This window comes from Festucalex cinctus, chromosome 2, assembly GCF_051991245.1.
Source record: "Festucalex cinctus isolate MCC-2025b chromosome 2, RoL_Fcin_1.0, whole genome shotgun sequence".
NCBI classification, from domain to species: Eukaryota; Metazoa; Chordata; class Actinopteri; order Syngnathiformes; family Syngnathidae; genus Festucalex; species Festucalex cinctus.
The window spans coordinates 10,308,432-10,325,764 of record NC_135412.1 but is presented as its reverse complement, the minus strand read 5'-3'; the positions used below and the strand labels follow the sequence as shown (position 1 = coordinate 10,325,764).

The following is a 17,333-nucleotide window of genomic DNA, read 5'->3' as shown; positions in this document are numbered from 1 at the left end:
GAGCGAAGCGGGTTGCTTCAGTGAAAATGGCTGCGAGTGAATGAGTTAATGGTGAACCCTCAAAAATACATGGACATGCTGTATTTTTTTTTAGTACTCGTCGAAAATGTGGCTCTGTCGACATCGGCCCGTCACGGGCGAAAGCTTCCATGTTAGCGAGGGCTTTTTATTTATTTATTTATTTATTTATTTATTTATTCATTTATTTATATTTTTGTAGCAAAGCCTCGGAAAAAGTACACGGACAGATTTTTTTCGAGGCTTTGCCACTCGTCGAAAAATAAGGAAACGTGCTTGCCGAATGGTGGTTATCTATCAAAGACAACCGATGTAACGACGGTTTTCAACTTCAACTCAACACCTCTTTTGAAGAGAGCATTTGTAGTAGGCTATGTCAGTGCCTGAAAAATGAAGTCATGGCTCCAAACTCCTTTTGTCTGTCAAGGCTGTCATTATTTCCCAGTGATACGCAAGGAAGAAAGGGGGTAAGGAAAAGGTTGCTGTCTTGTTTCTCTTAAACTGTAGACGAGCAGGTGACAGCCGAGCCAATCTAACACTTTGGAGGCAATCAACTCCGTGAAATATCTCCCACAAATTTAAATCTGCAATTTTAACTCTCCAGTTTTTGCTGTGAATTCACAAATTCACCTTAAAAAAAAAAAAAAAAGTCTAAAGACTTGAAATTATGTAATTGTTTTGGTGTTTCTTCATTTATACGACGAGAGCGTTTTATTTGAAAAACAGTCTTAAAGTGAATGACATTGCTATTGTTTCTGTGTAAATGTTGACAGCTGTCTTCTGTGAAAATTATTATTATTAGTTTATTCTGAATATCAAAGTGTGCATTTCCTACACCACTATTTACCACTATTTGCTCTACTTGCATACATTTAAATGATTTTAAACAACTATATAAGCTAACAAAGAGCAATCAAAAGATGGTTCAAGATAAGACACGGCTTTCTAGGTCAGTGTGTAAACTTATTCTGCTATGTGTTGATATTTCTTGGCCTCTGATGGCTGTAACACGCAACCTTGGTCCAATTCCCCTGCAAGTGTTTATTTGAAACGGCATGCTCTCTTCCAAACACTTGTACTTTCCCCATATTTTATGAAAAAAAAAGCATGTGCTCAAACATTCACAGATTTTCTCCACATTCTGAGAATTTGACTCAGTAAATCGCTTTGACATACAGTATAAAGCTTTTGTGTTTTAGTATTAACGTTAAGTGTCCTGCGAAAAATGGACTAAAAATCAGCCATTTGCACCTCAACCTGACTACATGGATTAAACACACCAAAGAAAAGGTCAAGCATGAGGAGTGGGCGCATGATGTTAAAAACAGGAAGCGTTTGCACTCTCCAGGTGCTGCGATAAACAGGAGACAGGCAAATTTTCGGGAAACGTGAGCGTCGCGTGCCAAAGGTCCCGCCTGACGCGGAGGTTGCCACACGCTGCGCCGAGAAATCTGTTAGCATTTTCCTCCTCCCTGATACTCCCTTCTCCGCTCTGTCATTTTGATTTCACATTCCTATATTTATCTGCCATCTGCATGTATGGGCGACCCCTCGCTTATGGAACAGCCTGCTGCGGGTGCATTGAAAGTACAACTCCAGAAAAGTGCTATTAGCGCAATCAGGACTATGTCCGAATATTTGGGCCAAGGGCTAATGTGATGGCCATGATTTTTGTGCAAATTCAGCCAAATGCAAAAAAAAAAAAAAAAGGCCATAATTCCTGCAGTGTTGTTTCTTGCATTGGGCTGCCAAAGCACACAACCTGTTGGAGGAAGCGGTCCCTCAGGGAGGCTTCACAATGTTGTGGCCTTTTACTAATTTGCAGCCGTTGTTTTGTTTTGAAAAAAAAAAAAGTGCAGCGCCAGTTCGAAGGCGACTACAGCTGACTTACAGGAGGCCTGCTCGCCAGCTCTCCCTTTATGAGAGCAGACGCTAATTAGAAGCATGTGCGTGGCCCTCGCTATGGAATTCTTCATTGTTCCAGGGAATGGGAGGAAGCAGAATGGGAGCGCCGTTGTTCTATGGGCCTAATGTCGTGTGCAGCCCTAGTAACAATAGCTTGCTTACTGCCCTTTGAAGGTACTGTAATGTGTTGTCAGTGTGATGACATGATCAAGCTACTTAGTATACAATCTTGTCGTACTCAGCTGTTGATTATGATGTTTACTATATTTTTATGCTCCTCCCCCCCATCAAAAACGGGCCCATGTTCATATATGACATGCCGACAGCTGTTCCACACACATTTATAGTCCTGGTGACGCCACACTGTAAAACTTTGTAGTGTAAAATAACAGTAAAACACTGGCAGCTGGGTTGCCAACTTGTTAGTTATTTTACAGTCAGCAAAACGTTATCAGTTAAAGCTGTTTGAAAGTGCTATATAAATAAAGATGACATAGATCAACAGTTTACATCCATGGTGTCCATCTCACACACATACTAGTGTATTGTAAAACTGAAGTCACAAAAAAAACAAAAAAACATCCATTATAGAATACAAGATTGGATAACTCTGATATTGAACATAGTGATGCATTGTGGGAGTATTAAAATTCCCATTACCTCTGAGGGCGTGTCGTTTTCAGCACACTGATGAGTCACGTGTGTATCCAAAACATCAATGGAGGATGGCGAGCAATTTTCAAGACGAAAGTACACTATTCTGACTATGATTCAGCTAAAAAGAAAAATATTACATCTTTATTAATAGCGAATCCTCGAATTAATGGAGTTACGTTCCTACGCTATATCTAACCCAAATTTCGGCTTAAGTTGAATTCCCCCATTAAAGTCAATATTTACATCAAAATAATTTGCATTAAAAAAAATCTATAATATATAAAAACAAGTAAATAAAATACTGTCCGCCTGAAGCCCAAGTCTTTGCCGATGTTCGTTGGTGTCTCTCCTTTCTGGCGATCTTTTTATGATGTCTAGCTTTTTTCATGGTAATTGCTTTTCTTTTGGCTGGACCAACATTGATAGAAGACGTAGCTTTCTTTTTTGGGGCCGTGATGTGGAAAAAAAAAAAAAAGAGGGCGAAAAAGCCAAAGATACTGCCACAAGTGCACAAGCGCTAGCATTAGCTAAAGGGCTAAATAGCGGCCGAGGGGAAAACACTGTGGGCTGTATGGCGGAGCCAAAATGGCGGACCGGGCGTAACCGTTGTAAAGTCGAAATGCCTTGTCGAGTGCGCCTTAACTCGAGGACTCCCTGTAGTTCAACAACAAAAATAAATAAATAAAAAGAACAAGAACAATAAGGCGCTTAGAGATTGAGAATCTGTGTGGGTGGAGTCAAACGTCCAACCCATGTTGAATGTTGTTGAAACAGGGCTTACTAAAGGTCTTTCAAAAAATTGTGTATTTTCATAGTGTCTCACTGTTGATTTTCAAATCAATCACATATTGCAACACTGATATGCTATATTACTGTATTTAATGAAAAACAGTAAACTACTTTTACAGCAATTTGTTATCCCAATCAATAATCATGTATTCCCGTTGCTGGCTCCTCAGAGACAGGAAGGAAGTGTACCTGGGTGATGAAAACGCCCTGACCTTGACTTTCAACGCCAGGAATGAGGGCGAGGGCGGCGCGTACGAGGCCGACCTCTACGTGGTGCTGCCACCCGAGGCCGACTACAGCGGCATCGCTCGTAATAACGAGGTGAGCACAGCTGCGTCCCCCCCATAAAAATGAAAAGCACTTCCAGGAATTTCTTGGACACGCTCTCATTTTTTCCTCCACGTTTGGCCTGCAGAGTTTGACCCAGCTGACCTGCAGCTACGACACCGAGAACCAGACCAGATACCTCAGCTGCGATCTGGGAAACCCCATGAAGTCTGGCACCAGCGTAAGGACGCCGTCGCTCGGCACTTCCTCTAACGAGCAAGTTTTATGGTCGTTAAAAAAATGACGTAACATCTCGAATTTGCTTTCCTTTGTGGAAAAAGTCATCCAGACACAAGCTATATAGGAACAGTCAGCGAGTTTTAGGAAATGTTTTGGCAGCTTTTCTCTTTTTTATTTTTTTTATTATTCTTATTAGCACACTCATAGTGGAGCTTTTGTTTGGTTTCAGTTTTATTTTCCCCATTACTAATGAGAGTAGATTTAATCCAGATTTATCCGCAATTCATTTCCTATGTCGCATTTCCACTTTGAGGTTTTGGCCAAACTAGACCCTGAATGAGCTACTGTACATAACTGGTTATCAGCCAATCGGGGGGCACATACAGACACTCAAATTCACACCTACAGACAAGTTAGTCTTCAGTAAATACATGTACATGTTTTCAAATGTGGCAAAAAGTCAGAGTAGGCACCAAAGGCCACAGGAAGGAAAGTGTGATGAAGACGTGCTAACCACAAGTCCGACGTGCTGCATAATCTGAATTTTGACGACCATAAAGGCAGAGATGCTGTTGATGTTAAGCTGCTTACGTCGCAAACTTGGACCATATTTTCTTTCAAATTTAGGCCAAACTCAGAGTAGGTCGACTGGTGAACAATTTGACTTTCAAAAAATGATTCCAGCTGGGCCCAAATTTTGAAAAAAAAAAATTGGTTGAGTTTGAATGGTATCTTTAAGATGAAAATGACGCAAGACACAAGTATCAAAAGGATTTGTGTTCAGATCTCATTTCAATCCTGATATATTCAATTTTCTAAAAGGGGAAGCCAACCCAAAAGACTTCTTTACAATAATATGTTCTTGTCTAACCACGACATTCTGATTTTATGCATTTGTGGAATATAAATTAAACAGCAAAAGCCACACGTTTTATCCATCTCGCTTGCTTTGCCACTTGCTATTGACTGAAAATGACATCATAATTGCTCAGGGCTCATGCTCAGCTTGCAAATGTCACATGACCAAACTCAGGAAAAAAAACATGACAAAGGATCAGAATTTTTTTTTCTTTGACCACTAATATTTGACTTCTCACAGCTTTAACAAATAAATATTCATTGTACTGGCTGGGCAATTAACTCATTCTCTCGCAGCCATTTTCACAGAAGCAGCCCCTTTATCTCCCGGCTGTTTTACGGGATTTTGACTGATTTTGAAAGGCCCACAGAATATTGTGTTCTATTGCTATCAAAACATGGAACCTACCAAAAGAAAGTTTAGAGACTCTTCTTTCATCAGGAAAAAAAAAGTGTATTTCTGTTTCTGTTTTGCAGCAATTAGCATTATAATATAGATAAGTTTCATAATTATTCACAAATCAGTTTAAAACTGTGGGTAAAACAGCCTATTGCAACATGGCCCTGGTTGATCGCTTATACTCTGCTGCCACCTTCTGGCCATTTTTGTCATTACTACCATTTTTTTCCCATCCTTTCTCTGCAGTTGAGAGGTAGCATCAAAGGCTTCTGGATGCTCTAACATAAAAAACATTTTAAAAAAAACAAAAACAAAAAACGTATAAATACGTCTTTAGCCACTTAATGCATTTAAAATAGAACTTATTTATATGTTCTGGGGAGAAAATGAGTTAATCCCAATTTAACTCATTCACTGCCAGTCATTATAGAAAATTTTTACATTTCCAATACTCACGTGATATTACATTCAATAATTATATATAAACCGAATCTACCAAATAACAGAATAGACTCCCTACTTTTTGTCCCGTCCCGTTCTTTTATAATTGACAGCAGAAAAATGTAGGTTTGCCAAAATACAGCCATTTCTCCCATGGACTCTGAAACTGTGTTTATTTCCTATAAAATGGGGCAATGATGTCATCTACCGGTGGTTGGGCATCAGTAAAGTTGTTTCCAAGTTTGATATTTACAGTGGAGCATGCTCAGATTCGCCCCCATTTAGCACCGCTCTAAAAAATACAATTGACAAGTATACTTGTCAAAGGCAGTGAATGAGTTAATTGGGATTTGGGTTTTTGCTTCTCACAATCATAATGCAAGAAAAATGATTGATTCGACAGGCATGCTGTGTGTATGCGAGTTCCTGCGCTTTGGATGCACCCTGAATGCAACGTGTTGCTTACAGAAAGCGTTTGACGTACTGTATTGTATATCCTTCTGCCCTCTCTGACTTTGCGTTAAGCTGTTTATCTCATTTTAAGTACACTGCCAGCTTAATGCTAGCATTCAATAGAAAACACCGTTGAGTGGCTAGCAAAAATTAGCATTCGACCTCACAGGAGGGATTTATCTTCAAATAACAATTATTCACATCCAAATGCTGTAGAAATACACACAGAAAGGTAATAACAATGCTCTGTCGGGTTTATATTCTTCCTAATCTGTGAAAGTGTGCTACTTTCATATAAATGTGGTTTTATGGTCCTGACGGAATGTTCTCCTCAGCTTTGGGCGGGTCTTCGTTTCACGGTGCCTCGGCTGAAGGACACGCACAAAACCGTCCAGTTTGAGCTGCAGATTCGCAGGTATTTTGCCGACAGTGAAAAAGAACACAATCTCTTCGTCTGCTCCTGAATTCAGTTTACCGGAATTTTTTTTCTTGCCGTCTACAGTAAGAACGAGAACAACTCCCACAGCGAGGTGGTGCCTTACAAGTTGGAGGTGGTTGTCCAAGCTGAGGTCATCCTGCAAGGGTGAGGAGGACTCAAAGTTTTTTGGTGACTCACCAAGCATGTTCTCACTCCCACCTTCTCTTTCTCACTGTATGTCTCTGTCTTTTTTTTGAAGGGTGTCTCGCCCAGATAAGGTCTTCTTCCCACCGGCCAACTGGAAGGTGACCAAGAACTACGAAGTGGAACAGGAAGTGGGGCCAGCAGTGGAACACATCTATGAGGTAAGCACTTCTTCCCCTTCCCACCTCCTTGTGACACATCCAGACAACACTGTTTGCGCTCCCGTCGTCTTTTAAGCTAGTCCCGATGAGCAGAAATAAGAAACAAAACCCTGGAATTCATGAAAACAAACAAACAAAAAAAACATGTTGGCTTAGGCTACGTTAGTTTACTGTGGAAAATGCTACTACCCAGTGAGTAGCTCTTTTGGTTTATTTATTTTTTTGGTCTTTGCGCAGCCATGTCTCTCGAACCCTACGTACGACCGGGGACATACGGCCATCCACGGATTCGTCTCGATGAGACCTTTCCAACGGTGTCTGTCCCCGTCGCTCCACGACGTTGCATTCCGGAGACAGAAAATATATACTGTGCTGTATAACAAGTAAATTAAAAAAACATACTTTTAATGGAAAAAATACAGTAAATTAAAAAAAAAAAAAAAACATAATTGATGAATGAAAAAGCATTCATAATAACTAAAAATCATACCAAAATGAAAAAAAACCCATATATAATAAATGAAAAAATATATACTGTGCTGTATAACAAGTAAATTGAAAAAAAAAAACAGAACATACTTTTAATGGAAAAAAAAATGACTGTAAATGGAAAAAAACAAATGATGAATGAAAAAGCATTCATAATAAACTAAATATCATACCAAAATGAAAAAAAAACCCATACATAATAAATGAAAAAATATATATACTGTGGTTTATACTGTAATAAGTAAATAAAAAAAACCATATATATATATATATATATATATATATATATATGTATATATATGTGTGTATATATATATATATATATATATATATATATATATGTATATATATATAATTAACATGATTTTTTGTTTTTATTAATGCAGATTTCCATTAGCGCGGGTAGTTTTTGAACGTAACACCCGCAATAAACAAGGGAACACTGTACTGTAGTATCAGCTAAAACCCTTATCGATCTTGCGGTTAACATCGCATTGGGTGTTTTTTTGTTTTGTTTTTTTGCAGCTGGTGAACAACGGGCCCAGTCGTATCAGCCACACCCTGCTGGAGCTACGTTGCCCCCTCGCCGCTCAGGGCCACACTCTGCTTTACCCTCTGGAGTTCTCCACCGAGGGCCCCGTCAACTGCACCACCGACAGCAACATGAACCGCCTTCACCTCAGAGTGAGTGCAAGCTACGCAGATACACATCTGCTCACATTCTGACCTCTCCGGGGCTCGCACAACTTTTGAAGACCTCCCGCTGATTGCCGGCGGGCTGTGTGATTAACCGTCCGCCAGCTTGCCAGCCCCGCCCGGGACGGTCACCCCTCCAGCGCTTTGATGAACCACCTCAGTGGCAGCCGGCGGTGTGCCCCCTCCCTTCAAATAGAAGGGAGTTGTTTGTGTTTACAGATGTTGGGCAGAGCTCAGCTGTGTCCTCTTTTGGCAGCGGGAGAGCCGGTTCCGCTTGCGTGCGTCTGATTAATGACACGCTGACATCGGTGCCTCAGAACGGGAGAAAAGGGTGGCGTCGGGTCACCGTGGCAAATGTTTGACGCTTGTTTGTTAAAGGAAGGCACCTTTAATTTTACATGTATGGCTTGATTGGCAGTAAATAGTTAGTTTAGCTACGAAACATGCATAAGAGCTGAAGAATACACCCCAATATTGATTTATTTAACTTTTTTCAACATAGAAGTACTTCCGTGTTGGAACGCCCTCAAGTGGTGACGTAACAAGTGTGTATACTCGCTTGGCGAACAGTAGTTCACGCAGACAGAACGACGAGGAAGACACAAACGTCACTTATGCCTTACTGTATTGCAAAATTTTGCAAGGTGTCGTCAAGGAAAAACCCGCGAGGAGCACACTGGTATGTTATCCCCCCCCAAAAAAGACTATTTGCGTAGAAAATGGCTTGCTAAGTGCTGTCGACCTCCCGGCAAGGACAAGCAGGCGCGGACGTTATGTTTTATTAGCTCGTAAGTTGTTTATACTTCACAAATTGACCATGTTCATAATCTTATTTTAACAAAAAATTTATTGAATGTGTATTAGTGTCATTATCATCGGCATGTGCGACGTACTACATTTGTGTTCTGTCCCGCTGTTCTTCCTGTGGTGCATTCCAGTTTCATTTGCGTTTCTATTAATTTCGTTCGGATCCCAACCATTGATAACCAGCCTAGGTAACGGCGTCTCGCATTTCCTTACTTCATTTTGTCTATAAATAAACACGGTTAATACACAACCTTCTTGCAAGCTTTCGTTTACATCATCGGGACGCTACGCAAAAAAAGAAAAAAAAAAACAGCTAGGGGAGGTTGGGCGCTGTAACGACGATACATATAATTTTACTATTTTTTTCTTTTTCCTGAAATAGTTTGTCAGTTCCACACGTTTTGCATTGCTCGTGCTGTGTGTCACTTTACCTGTTGGATATTGGCTCCTCCAAGACTTTTCTTCTTCACATCTTTCATCGCAACCAAAGCTATCCTGAGAATGTCTATTTAGTATTGCCATGTTGAATGTCTGATGTTCCAGGATGCAGTTGAGATTGTCCGCAAGGAACCGATCCTCGAGTTCTTTCATTTCCAGACAGCACACATTCATTAGCGGATTGTCCATTCCTGCAGCTCCCGCACGAGCACCACTCACCCCCCGCCTGATTCACTCGTTCGTCAAAGTTTATTTTGTGCCCGAAAAGACCATCTGGCGCCACAACTTTCACATCCAAGGCAGACTTTCCTTCGGTAGGGTTATTTTGTCGTGTTGGCTCGAAGCGATAAGGTTTAATCCTTCCGGGTTTGACGCTAGATGCACGGCTGCGTTGCGTAGTGCTTCCATAGTGTAGCGTTTACACACTAGTGACGTAAACATCCGGGTTATTTAGTCACGTGTAACAAACATGCCGGCGTTCGATTCATTTTAACATCGGTTTAAAAGTTATTAAATGTACATAAAAAAATAATCACGTCACCAAATTAATTATTGAAAAAGTAGCAACTTTTTGCTGCTAAAAATGGATCAATAAGTAAAGTGTTCCTTTAATTTTGACAAGAAATTCTAATTTAGTTTTATTGTCTTTTGACTAAAATTAATTAAAGTTTTAGTCATAATTAGTCATCTGATTGTGTTTTAATACAATTTAACTTGACGAAAATAAAGAACAATTTAGTCGATGTTTTCCTTCAGCATATAGAAAATTACAACACACTAATTTGTAACAGTAGTTTAACACGCAAGACTTTATTAAACTGTTTTTGAAACATGTAGAACTGACAATAATATGCCTTAAAGTAACGCTAAATGCTTTTTGAACCTTCAATTCATATTTTCATAATTCTGCTGATGAAACATTGACTTTACAGCTAGATTAGACTTAGACTTAGACTTAGACTTGACTTTATTGATCCCTTTGGGATGGCACACTCTGGGAAATTTACATGTCCAGCAGCAATGAGAACAGATAATAAAATAAAAAATAATTCAGTCAATCAATAAATAAGGTTATTACACCAGAGATTGAATTAATAATAATAATAATAATAATAATAAATAAAATGAAAAATAAAAATTCAATCAATAAATAAATAAGGTTATTACACCAGAGATTGAATTAATAATAATAATAAGAAGAAGAAAAATAAAATAAAATAAAAAATAAAAATTCAATCAATCAATAAATAAGGTTATTACACCGGAGATTTAATTAAATAAATTAAAGTACAGTAAGTGCCATATTTGTGAAGTGAAGTGCACTCTAATGAAACCTTTGTCATGGCCTGAGGGGGTCTGCCTACGCGCGATTACCGTTATGGAGAAGCTGCAAAAATCCCAAGAAATTAAGATTTTTGTCTGAGGCGACAATAATAATTATACAAAGCCTACCTGGATAAAAGCACAGTACAGGATTTCACTCACTGGTGTGAGGTGAAGGACGAAGGGGTATTTTCAACCGACGCTGCCTTTGCGGGGACTCAGCTCTTTTTTTAGTAGGTAGCTTTCCATGCTCAAATCAAAATGATTACGCTAATGTTAGCTATCGGAAAATTGCGCGGTTGCAATGAGTAGCCATCAGCTTGATAGTTTGCCCTTCCACACTGACCCAACCAGCCACGCAACACTCAAAAGTTGTGAGCTTTCTTGTTTATGAATGCATGTGAATGCATCGCGGGAAGGGAGGGAAGGGACATGTCTGAACATCTTGTTTAATTTTCGTCTGGAAAAAAAAATGGCGAAAAATATGAAGAAAACTTTTCGTCAACGAAATTATCACCGGTGTCTCTCCCTTGCAGCTCAAACACACGGCGACAGAACCGCCCCTTCTGGCTCTGAAGGCCCACGAGCACCACGTGGAAAGGCGAGACGCGCACAGGAACACACTTGCACACTTGACCAACCTGGTAAGATAGTCTCGCATTTATTGAAAGGATTTATGCAATGGAATTGAAAACTAATCCAAGGTGTCTTAGTGTTATGATTTCATCACAATATCCTATTCCTGACTGGAAGGCCGATATATACGTATACTGCTGGGCCAATGGCATTAAGAGGGAACTATTGTCAGTGTTATCCTCTTGTCATAACTAATAATAACTGCCTCACACAATGGTTGAAATATTGTACCTAGCAGTCTACTTTGAGTCTATGGGGCAAACCCATCCTGATTACTAAAGCCCACGAGTGAAAATATGGAAAATTCTCAGGCCCTTCCCATAGATTTCTTGTATGCCGTGGGCACCGAAGAGGTTTGAGCGGCAGGAAGTGGCCTGTCTGTTTGATTAGCCTTAATAAGTCCGTCTCACTTCGGGTCTCCTCCTGCTGCGTTTACCCTCGTCAGCCTCGTAAGTGAACCAAAAGAGCTCCCGCAGAAAACCCGCTGAGCGCTCTGCGTCTGGGGGTGGTCCGCCTCCATTGCATGGGGCCCACGTGTTGGCCGCCGACCCGATTTGTGGGAGCCTCATTAGACAATCTTGAGCAGAACTAGACTCCTTTCAGCGGTTGGGCACGGATGTGAAAAGGTTTCTTTTTTTTCTTTTCTTTTTACAGTCAGATGACATTCCTTCCAATTTAATTTAAAGCAGGCATGGATTCTTAACATTGGACTCTCTTGTATTTATTTGACCCGCAACATTTATGTGGCTCCCATTCGTTTTACTTGAATAATTAAAAAAAAAAAAAAAGAAAAAGAAAAATTCTTTCCCCTCTGTGTGTCCTCCTGTCAGCAGACAGAACGATTTTGTAGGTGGCCTTGAATGTACAGTGAATTTACAGTCTTTGGCCGAACATAATGAATTCCAGGATGGTAGTTGACAGATGATATGTTGTGAAGATTTTTCTCATAGCAAAGGATGGAAATTGAAATCTGTTTCAGGTTCAAACGGTTGCTATTACAGCAGCTAACTTTTTTTTTAAAAATTTTTTTATGGCAATTGTGAAAAAACATTAAAACATGAAAACAAAATGAGGTCTTCAATGACAAAAGCAGTGGTTAGAATCACACGGACCATTTTTCAACTGTCATAAAAAGTATAAAAATAAATAAGCACTGTTGCAATCACGTGTCTGTTGTGTTTTGTGTAGTCCTGCTCCAATGTGGACTGCTGGGCCTTGCGGTGCCAAGTGGGCCTCCTGGAGAAGGGGACCACGGCCATCCTCAAAGTGCGCTCCCGCCTCTGGGCGGAGACCTTCATGGAGGTTTGTTGACCTTTATTTATTATCTTAATTTTTACAAGCAGAACAAAAAGAGATTGGCAATTTTGATTGTGCGCAATCTGTGGTACTTGTCGTGTTTGTGCGGGGCTGTCAAGGACATCATTCAGCATTTCATCTCACACATTAAGAACATTTTTATAGTCAGACAACTTGTTTGCTCTCACATGTGACTCATTTTTTTCTCTCATTTACATTATATCAAACTTATATTGAAATGTTTATCTCGTGTTTTTCAATAGTGTATATAGGGATGTAGCGATATCCAAATGTTGCGATATGACATCACGATATGAACCTCACGATACGATAATTATAACGATATTGTGGCGAAGGATGGGGATATTAAAAAAGGGTCACAATATTGTAAAAAAAAGAGCTCATTCTAAACAAATCACAATATTTTCTTTTTGCACAAAACAGCAATGCACATAAATAATACAGATGTAACGATAATGTCAATATCGTGATATTGCGATATTAAAACTGCCACAATATCGTCGCCGTCATGTCACAATATTAAAATAGTACATATGTTAAAAAAAAAAAAAAAAGTCAGGTTGATTTCCATTTGTTCTACCACCCTCTGGTGGCTTGTTTTTTTTTAGTGGTTTAATTTTCACCAGGCATGTTTTGGCCCTTCTATGTTTAAAATCCACGCTAATGGTCAGATGAAGGGGAACGTAATAGGCTTGTGATATGTGGAGGAACTCAATGTGTGCGAGTTAGCAAGTAAATGCCTCAATATTAATAATAATAATAATAATAATATACTTTATTTATTAACTCACTCACTCCCAGCCATTTTCACAGAATCAATCCCCTTCAGTTCCGGCTGTTTTACTGGATTTTGACTGATTTTGCAAGGCACACAGAATATTATAAAAACATGGAACCTACCAAAAGAAAGATTAAAGTCTCTTCTTTCATCAGGAAAAAAACTATGTTTCCATTTTGCAGCAATTAGCATTAGAATATAGGTAAGTTTCATCATAATTATTCACAAATCTATTTAGAATTGTGAGATTTTTTTTCAATATGGCCCTAGTTGATCTCCTTTGCTCTGCTGCCACCTGCTGGCCATTTGCATAATAACTACAATTTCTTCAAATGTTCTTTGCAGTTGAGAGGCTGCATCAAAGCCTTCTGTATGCTCTAGCATAAAAAAAAACAACAACAAAAAACGTATACACACGTCTTTGGGACATTTAAAACTGAAATAGAACGCATTTATACGTTTTTAGGAGCAAATGAGTTAAGTGTTATTAGTGATTGTAGGTTGTTTATATGCATTGATGTTATGTACAAAAGCACAATATTGAGGGTGTTTTTGTTTTTTTTAGTCTGAGCTCATTTTTTTTTTTTTTTTACAATATTGTGATAAGTATCGTATTGTGACCTTCATATCGCGATATCGTATCGTGATGTTTGGATATCGTTACATCCCTAAATAACACACAATCGCTAATAACACATTAAATTCCTCCACATATTGACTTGATTCACAAGAATATTACGTTCGCCTTCATCTGACCATTAGCTTGGATTTTAAACAGGGCCAAGGGCCAAAACATGCCGTATGAAAATTAAACTGCACTAAAACTAACCACCAGAGGGTGCTAGAACTGCATAAGTGGAAATCAACTTGACATTTTTAACATATGTGCTGCTTTTAAAATCGGGACTACAACGATAATTGTGGCATTATTATTATTTTATTTTTTATTTCAATATGGCAATATCAGGTTATTGCCGTTATCATAACAATCCTAATAGTGCATGCAAGCTAAATAAATAAATAAAAGTTTTCAGGATTGTATGAGAACATTTCTGGTGTGAGAGATAATCCCGAATTATCCTCCTGGATAGTGCAAAAGGTTACTTTGTCTCTGTCGCCACCTAGCGTATGATAGTATCATTACATGTACGTGATGTTTTTCCCCTACAGAGAGCGTATAAGCAATATGTGCTGGAGTGCCTGGCCAGATACAGTGTGAAGACCATGCCCTACGCCATCCCGCCCAAACATGTTCCCAGTGGACACAAAAAGGTGTTTACGATGGTTATTCACCATAAAAAAAATATATATAAAAACAGCCTGAGTTCATGCAGTGAAGAAGTACACTCAGTGTATTCATGTGTTCCTCAGGTGGTGACCCCAGTGGTGTGGAACAAACCCGACATTGAGAACTCGGTCCCGCTCTGGATCATCATCTTGGCCATTCTGGCGGGTTTGCTGCTCCTGGCCTTGCTCATCTTCGTCCTGTACAAGGTCAGCCACACCGTGGAGACCAAAAGAACGTATTTTTAAGGTCTGTCACGACTGAACCGTTGCTCCGTGTCGTCCCGCAGTTCGGCTTCTTCAAGAGATCCCTCCCGTACGGCACCGCCATGGAGAAAGCCCAACTCAAACCGCAGGCCGCCTCGGAGGCCTGAGCGGCCCGCGCGAGGCCTCCCGCTAGCAGGGCCGCCGAAACCGCAGAAGCAGGCCACATGATTGCAAGGGAGTCACGCGACGGAGGATCGCAAAGAAGCGAGAACCACTGGAACTGCTAGACTGGCCCGGAAGACAAATTCCAGACCTACTCCCAACCAAATGAATGTTTTGTTTTGTATTTATGTTTGTCGGCAGATTGGTTGGCAAAATAGATTAAAGGTCCATACGTAGGTAGTTTATGGAGCTGACCTGTCCAGGATTGTCCCCAAATGCATGCTGGGAAACGTTTCCAGCACCCGGGACAGGTTAAGCGGGTATAAGACAACCGCCTGGGCGGACGCCGAGTTCGTCCGTGGCGATGACCTCTCTGCCTCAGGTGGGAGGACGGTGCTGCGTTGAGTTTTTTTTGTTTTTTTGTTTTTTTTGCACTCAAGAAAATCTACTGATTCACTTCCAAAGATGCCAAAGACTGACTCGAGTTCTCAAGTCGCCTGCTACTGATCGCTTTGCTCGTTCACCGGAAACCTCTGACTAGATCGGGATGGGACTGGAACTGTGGACCATCTTGCTTGAAAAAGTTCCACCAGAGATCGTTTTTGAAGAGTCTCCATGCCTCGAACCAAAAATGTTGAAGCTGACAATCAGCAGCATTGTAGCCTAGACGGAGGCTTCATGTCAGGAGCGGGCGTCGCCATTTCTGCAAGTGTGAAGGAGCCCATTTTCAGCTTGGTGTTACTGTGACTGTGACGTACTCTATTTATGACTCTTTTGACTTAAAAAAAAAAAAAAAAAAAAAAAAAAAAAAAAAAAAAATCAGGCCACTACCAAAAGACTGCAGGAGTGAACTTGATCAAGACAACTGTTGAGATTTTTAGATTTGAGTCTTGTTCTTGAACTTTGACATGCAAATACTTTCTGACTTTTGAGTGTGCTGGCGAACATGCATTTGCGTGAATGGTATATTTATGAATGCTAGTTTTATTGTATGAACTCCTCCACTGTTCCCAGCAGTAAGTCCTGGTTATTTATGTCCAAATAAACATCTTTTGCCATACAAGTAGTCATAGCGGTATCGTGATACTGTCAAAATGTTCCAGGTTTCGATATACCGTCAATGTGGATTTATCATGACCCGAATGTCATTGATGTAGAAATATCACCACAATATTGTCGTTGATGTCGAAGTATCGCGACAATTTTTATGATGGCCCTATTATCATTACATTGTCACCAATGTAGAGGTCATGCCAGTTACCTATCATCGATCATCATCAATCAGTGACATTGAAATATTGTGATGCTGTCATCAATCACGTGGAAGTATTGTGATACCTTTGCTATTATGGATCAAGTTTCCTATCAATGTAGTAGTATACTATTGGCTATATATTCATCAAACTCGTGATACTTTGCTCATTGACTACTATTGTCATTGGTGATACCACGATATGATCCAAATATTTTGTTAGATTGTAGCATCACAATATAATTACTGATGTACTGTAGATATATTGCCATTATCAATGATGGAGAAGTATCTCGATACTATTGTCATTCTTATTCAAGTGTCACCTTATGGTCATTGATGTAGGTATCACAAAAAATGACGATGCTATGATCCTAAGTATCATGATCAACAAAAAGAGGCTAACCGGGTGCTGGGAGCAAAATGTCTAAATGTGCAATATTTATATTCACTCTTATTTTTTCATGTCATTGTGTTTGAGTTTTAATTGTGACAAGCCAGAGCTTTGTTGTGTTGTTTGCGATAAGCACATATTTCATTGTTCAGGTTCCACACTTTGAATGGATTTGTCACCATTTTTGTTGCACGGATGCAGAACAGCAACCTCGTAGAGTTGACATGATGACGAATGCGCTGTATGATTGCATCTGTCCAAACATGACTTTTCTACACACAAGTGTAAGTTTGCCTGATTGAACACCGCCCTCGCATATAGAATAGCGAGTTAATATTCTTCAAATGGTCTACAAAACTCTCGCTAATGTCAACCAATTATTTATAAGAACAGGGTGTCACTTCCATAGTCCCCTGTGGTTACGTCATGTGAAGGCACTGCACCCCTCTCGTACCCTTGATTTGATTTTTTTTTTTTTTTTGGCATATTCTAGCCTTCTTTCTTTCTCTTCCAAAAAGACGTTGTACATATTTATGACTAGGAGAATATTTCTGATCCAAATGGTAACTTGTGAATTTTCTCACCCCATATTGGGGATTTGTTTTATTTTTGTTGGAGGGGGAGGGTCTTGTAGGTCAATTTGTTCCTGTTATGAATTCAAATTTTTACATTTCTACCTTGTATGATTTGTATTTTATTAAATAAACAGTTTCCCTTTTTAACAATTCCCCCGTGGTTT

The 17,333-nt window shown here is 39.7% G+C and overlaps 1 protein-coding gene across 1 annotated transcript in view; it reads left to right on the top strand.

Annotated features, from left to right (window-relative positions):
- itga5 (integrin, alpha 5 (fibronectin receptor, alpha polypeptide)) overlaps window positions 1–17,322 on the top strand; it is a 55,241-nt gene extending 37,919 nt beyond the window's left edge. The window contains exons 20-30 of the mRNA XM_077512751.1: window positions 3,540–3,690; window positions 3,785–3,877; window positions 6,364–6,443; window positions 6,531–6,611; window positions 6,706–6,811; window positions 7,826–7,984; window positions 11,101–11,208; window positions 12,389–12,502; window positions 14,466–14,567; window positions 14,667–14,789; window positions 14,870–17,322. Of these exons, the coding sequence (XP_077368877.1) occupies window positions 3,540–3,690; window positions 3,785–3,877; window positions 6,364–6,443; window positions 6,531–6,611; window positions 6,706–6,811; window positions 7,826–7,984; window positions 11,101–11,208; window positions 12,389–12,502; window positions 14,466–14,567; window positions 14,667–14,789; window positions 14,870–14,953 (1,201 nt within the window). The 3' untranslated portion in view covers window positions 14,954–17,322. The remainder of the gene's footprint in view (window positions 1–3,539; window positions 3,691–3,784; window positions 3,878–6,363; window positions 6,444–6,530; window positions 6,612–6,705; window positions 6,812–7,825; window positions 7,985–11,100; window positions 11,209–12,388; window positions 12,503–14,465; window positions 14,568–14,666; window positions 14,790–14,869) is intronic.
- The last annotated feature ends 11 nt before the right edge of the window (window positions 17,323–17,333 follow it).